This window comes from Crocodylus siamensis, chromosome 5 (assembly GCF_052110815.1).
Source record: "Crocodylus siamensis isolate JL-2025a chromosome 5, ASM5211081v1, whole genome shotgun sequence".
Taxonomy (NCBI): Eukaryota; Metazoa; Chordata; order Crocodylia; family Crocodylidae; genus Crocodylus; species Crocodylus siamensis.
Genome location: NC_143399.1, coordinates 195,413,298 through 195,419,297, shown reverse-complemented (window position 1 = coordinate 195,419,297; position 6,000 = coordinate 195,413,298). Strand labels below are relative to the sequence as shown.

Here is a 6,000-nt window from a genome sequence, read left to right as displayed (position 1 = left end):
ACTGACTGTGAACCATTTTTCCATCATCCAGGTCATTTGGGATCCTAGCCATACCCTCCAGCATCCGCAACTCCACCCAACTTGGGTGTCATCTGCAAATTTGCTAAGCATGCATTCAATCCTGTTACCCAAATCCATTAATGTAGATAGTAAGCAATACCAGATCTAGGACAGACCCTTGGGGAACTGCACTTGATACCTCCTCCCAACAGGGCTGAGCCATCTCCACACATCAGCTCTCTGTGATAATATTTTCCCAGGATTATGTAACGGGATTATAATGCTTTTATGGGAAGGTCATGGGGGGAGGGAGGGAGGAGTGTATTCCTCTTAATATAGGCCGCAGTGCAGCACAGCATGCAAGCACATGGCTAACTTAGTAAAGCACTAGTTACACAGACGCACACACACCCACACGCTTTCCTGAATCAGGACCTGAACTCATTCATTTGGTGGATCTGTTTCACCATTGAACAAGTGCAGAGTGCTGAATTTTAATCATTTTGAAATAGTCCAGTCAACTCCTTTTTTTATAGGTCCTGATCACATCTCCTTAGACTGGATGACATGTAGCCAACATCATTAATGCCAAGGGAGGGGTGTTAGGTATCTGACCCATGAAGGTGGGGCATTTGGCCATCTGGCTGACCTGGACAGACTTGCAAGGTGTGTGGATCAAAACCTGATGATGTTTAACACAGAGAAACGTAAAGTGCTCCCTCTGGGAAGAAATAATCCACAACACACTTACAGGCTCAGCGGTGCTACGCTTGTCAGCACAACTGAAAGAGACCCGGGGGTCATGACTGACCACAGAATGAACACGAGCCACTAATGCGGTGCTGGAGCTGGCAGAGTGAATCAAACGCTGGCATGTACCTACTGATGCATCTCAGGCAAGACTAAGGATGTCATCCTCCCACTCTACTTGGCCTTGGTGAGACCACAGCTGGAGTACTGCATCCAGTTCTGGGTGCCGCACTACAGGAAGGATGTGGAGAAGCTTGAGAGTCCAAAGGAGGGCCATGTGCATGATTAGAGGTCTGGAGAACAGGTCATACAAGGAGAGGCTGAAAGACTCGGGACTCTTCAGTCTGGAGAAATAAAGACTTAGAGGGGACTTGGTGGCAGCCTATAAGTATATAAGGGGTATGCATCAGGGCCTGGGGGAGCATCTGTTCCCCACCCCAGGGGAAGACAAGAAACAATGGACACAAATTGACTGAAGATCGCTTCAGATTGGACATAAGGAAACATTTCTTTACGATTTGAGTGCCTAAGGTCTGGAATAGACTCCCCAGAGGTGGTACAGGAATGCATAGGAAAAAGTCAACATTTATATAAGCAAAAACTAAAAGTTGTGGGAGAAAATTCTTTTCAAGCTTTTCAGAAGCAATAAAATAAAAAGGGGAGTGAAAAAATAAAAAAAACATTTATTTATTTGTCAGCATACTGCATGAACAGGTTTGGATTTTGTACAGAAAACAGAGTCCCATGAGATGCTACTAATCAACAATGGTATTTTAGACTCACATTTCAGGTGTGCAGAAACCATGATCTGGATTAGACAGATTTTTTTTTTTTTTAAACCCCAATTAAATCAAAACTACTCGGCCTCCCCCATTTTCTGTGTGTGGAACTAGACAATGACAGATCAATCCACTTTCAGTAACCTAACTGGCACAATACACAGCATACGTATGAGATGTAATATTCATTTGGTTTTAATAAATAGTTTAAAGTGTCATTTAATATTCCAGGGAAAGAAATGTGCTTTTGAAATTTTTGTACTGGCTTCATCCCAGCAGAACGGGAGGGAGAAAAGAATGATTCAAGCTCCTAGTTTACATTACCAAACTGAGTATCTACACGGCAACATGCATGGAGGTCTGGCATTTTCAAGAAATGCTATGAACAAACGGATACAGTAGGGTTGTTTAATTTCTTCCATTTGCAAGAGTCTACAAGTACAGTCTCATCTCCAAGCTTTACAGTGCATTTACATTAGCAAAAAAACTTTCCCTGCTCCTTGCATCTGTGTACATCAGCATCATTTACAAAAATGTTATCCATAGTCTTACAAACATGATTTTACATTTTAATACAGAGGAAAATATATAGTTCTCTGGCACTTCGTTTCCTCCACGGTACCTGTATGCCAATCCAGAACACTTGTCAAGGCATGCTTCTGGAAACCTTACAGGAATGTGGACTGATCTACAAGCCACAGCCTCTGCAGCTCCAAAGTTTTAAATAATGAGAAGATTTGCCACTGTTTTGTATAACAATCAAGAGTTTATTAATGGATATGGTGAAGTTTTTCGCTATCCACCGAAGATGTGTAAAAAATTGCCAGAAAGTAAAAATAAATAAAGCTGTTCTCAAAAATCAGTCTCGTTTTACATCTCAGTTCCAAATGCAACATTTAACACAAAACTGTCATTAAAGTTTGAAGGAAATGTACTGATACTCAAATTACAACTTGTATGACAAATCTAATGAGAACTGAATCTGATTTGGTTTTAGGTTTCAAAGACTTTCACATTCACATACAGTGTCTTGTTTAAGCACAATACTTCCTCGGACAGTGATGGGCAACAGTGATGACATATTGCTGTATTCTGACATAAGGCACTATGATATGAATATGCCATACACTTGCCTTATGTCACATATATCCATTGCTGACCAGTGACTTCTGTCAAATACAAAATGAAAGAGTTTCAAAATACAGTGCATTTTAATGAAGGACATCATGTGAAGTCTTTCAGCAAATGTTTTGAAGACATTTTGAAATACAAGCCTACATTTTAACATATAAGCTTTCGTCATGCTGCTTTTTTGCGACATCACTGTGGGGAAATAGACTCATTACCCATCACTAAGTCCCAATGCACCTTCTCCACTATTCTGCTCTTTTCTATTGCAGTCAGTGTTCTTGAGACAAACTTGACCCAGAAACTTTGTTCAAGTTCTCCTACAAAGGTCTGTACATTCACAGCAGTCATTCAGCTTCACTCTCCTTTTGTTTGGCACCTGTTAATAAAGAGGAAAAACAAATTCAGACCATGCAAATACATGCAGTTTTCTTGCTGACACAATGTCGCAGTTGTGGGACATCACTGAAAAGCACCACTCACTTTGGAACATACGGCATGTCCTACCAGGGACTGGCTGGCCGGTGCACAGGGTTTGATCCAGCATGGTGGACCAACCCTGCCTGCCACCCTATATGCAGGATCTGGCCTCTGGACTGATCTCGCACCAGACACCCAGCCCACAGGCCAGACAGGTTGAGGATTACAGAGCCAGTCTCTATTATAAGTTGCATGCATCTCCTCTTGTACAGGTGTAAGCAGAGCTAATGAATGAAACAGGTTTAAAATGATAGTAGTTTAGCTCTGCTTATGCCCATTCAGCAGACAGATGCTGGAATAACTGAGGTGTGCTCCCAAGCACCAAGTCCCCCCTTTCCCTTTTTACAATGACTGAATGTTAAAATGATTGTCTGTCCCTGGCCTCTCTCAGACAGGCACTGAACTGGTGATAATTTTTCAGCCTCCTTTAGGAAGTTACTGAGAACCTGTGCCAAAGGTCCTTGGCAGGTTTTTCTGGTTGTGTATTTGCTTGAGCCAATATCAGCACTAAGGCATCCTCCTGAAGGTGTATTTGAGACTGAGCCAGAGGACCATGCCCAAATTGCACTGTGGGTTCACCAGTTCCTTTGGTAGAGAGGAACATCCTGATTAACGGGGCATGCTACCATCCCAGAGGCACAAATGGTGCAGAGGTGAAAGATCTGTTCAGTGTACAAGATTTCCTCTGACCCCTTCATCACCTCTGTGGGCAAGTTGTGGCATCAAGCTCTTCCTCCTCTCTTCCAGTCAAACTGCGCGAGCTGAGCAATGATGGAGTTATACTCAAAGGGAGCTCAGACACCCGACTAGAGGCCAGAGCTCTAAGGCACTGGGGGAGGCTGAATGGTGCATGGCTGTACACTATGTTAAGTACAACAGGTCCTGTTCCCCACATCCAGCAGTCTCTCTGGTGGAGGAGAGATCCCTCAGAAAAGCTGTATTTCCTTACATCTGCTGGACTGAGGTAGACAGAATGGCTAATCTCAGACTAATGTAGTAACCCGGGCACAAGTGAAAGATGCTAGTCAGATTTATGGCTAGGTGTTTTTGTTGAAGGAACACATTCAGCTCTAATGTAGCCCAAGGTACAGGCAACTTTTGTTTTTGTCTTCCCTCCTCCAAGAAAATCCAGCATGTTTGACTTCAAACACTCCAAAACTTTTACTTTCGTGCCCTGCTAAATGTCTACAAATTGACAATCACTATGTATTGGCTGATCCAAGAGAAGTGCAAAACTGCCACCAGCATGAGTTATGGAACCAAATCACTATATTGGCCCTGTCGTGTTACGCTAATTCTACCTGGACACCCCACTACAAAGTGCTGGGGCCCCCAGCAGGCAGTTTCAGAGATGGGCTGGGCGCTAACAGAACTATGAGCTGGCCAAGAGGTCTCACATGTCGGCTGGTGATGCGAGTTGGAGCTGCCTGTCACTGCCCTGCAATAAAGAACAGATCCCAGAGCAGAACCTGCAGGATCTGCAGAAGCTGGTGCCATCAGGATCACACCTCACTCTGTGCATTGCAAACAGCCATCTGAGACTGCCACTGCTCCACAGACTGCCCCAGCCTGAAGTCTATGAGGCGGTACCTCACTCAACAAACATGTAGGGGAGAGGGCAGAAAAACAAAATCACATAAAAGGTAAGAAACAGAAACTAAAGGAAAGTTGTCAAAAGAAAAAATGGTACAACCACTGAGAAGAACAAATGCCGTCTGCAAGCAGCGGCCAGTAACTACTGCATCTCAGGTGGGCGGCTGAGAGGAACTGAAGAGCACGAAGCGTACGCTGCTCTTTATACCATCACCACCAGGCTAGAGCAAACCCCATGGCACTGCCATGGCCAGAAGAGTCTCTGGTCAAAAGCTCTGGAAAGAAAATATAAGAGTAGCAGCCTGTACAGCCAGTTTGGCTTGCAGCCCGGTAAGCACAGCTTGACTCTAATGGTGAATGCCTGATACAGTATTTAAGAGGTAAGTGAAAAAATGAAAATACGCTAGGAAATATGATCAAGCAGTTATTTTACTTAAAATCAAGACGGTTCCACCATTATGATCAGTATCTGGAGACCAGCATTTACACTGAATCCAACAGCCTAGGAACAGCATTTGATAGGCTACTGGATATAAATGGGTACAGAACATGTCAGAAGGTAGCACGAATACCTGCTGGCGTGAGCACCAAAGCCTGAAGAATGTCCGAGAGGGAGATGATGCCCACAATGCTATCTGCTTCGTTCACTACCACCAGACGGTGAACCTATAAGCAGGGAACAGCACATTATAAAACAGAAATTGTCCCAATTAACAAACGGTGGCAACACAGAAATCAGAATCCTATCGCAGTGGGCTGTAAAGTGAGCAAGTTTCCACAATTAGGAAAGGAAAGAAATTGCTCAAAGTCGACATGTTCTTAACTGACATTATCAATGCCCTTTACCTTCCAGGCAGCTGAAAACAAGTTTATCTTAAAGCAGCCCCAGTTGTAATGTTCGTCTGACATGGCAACAATCAGAATATCTGAAGGAAAGCTTGGGTGATACCAGCCCAGAAATAATACTATTTTAACAACATCTAAATATCTGTGAGATTTTACATGCTGCTACACTGAAAGAAACTGAATCAAATGTTACTGTAGGTTATGTATTTACTGGATTAACAACTTCTTATCAAAGGTATTCAGAACTAAGAATGTACAAACAAGATCTGGGCCTAAGAGACGAAAAAGCAGCAGCACATGCTTTTCATCAGCATACATCTGCCGCCTCAGCCTAGGACTTCAAATCAAGTTGCATTTGGATGGGTGCGCTGTCCCCAGGAAAAGACTTTCAGTCTCAGTGAGCTGTGATTTGTGCTCAGCCCCA

General features: G+C 43.5%; 1 protein-coding gene across 5 annotated transcripts in view; it reads right to left on the bottom strand.

Annotated features, from left to right (window-relative positions):
- Window positions 1-1,923: 1,923 nt before the first annotated feature.
- Window positions 1,924-6,000, bottom strand: part of PRKAG2 (protein kinase AMP-activated non-catalytic subunit gamma 2) — a 333,890-nt gene continuing 329,813 nt past the window's right edge. For 4 of the 5 annotated variants that reach the window (XM_090047729.1, XM_090047730.1, XM_090047731.1 and 1 more), the window contains 2 exons: window positions 5,303-5,396; window positions 1,924-3,036 (listed from right to left, as the gene is read on the bottom strand). In XM_090047729.1, coding sequence (XP_089903855.1) covers window positions 3,005-3,036; window positions 5,303-5,396 — 126 coding nt within the window. In that variant the 3' untranslated portion in view covers window positions 1,924-3,004. The remainder of the gene's footprint in view (window positions 3,037-5,302; window positions 5,397-6,000) is intronic. The other variant, XR_016442380.1, reaches the window with a different exon arrangement.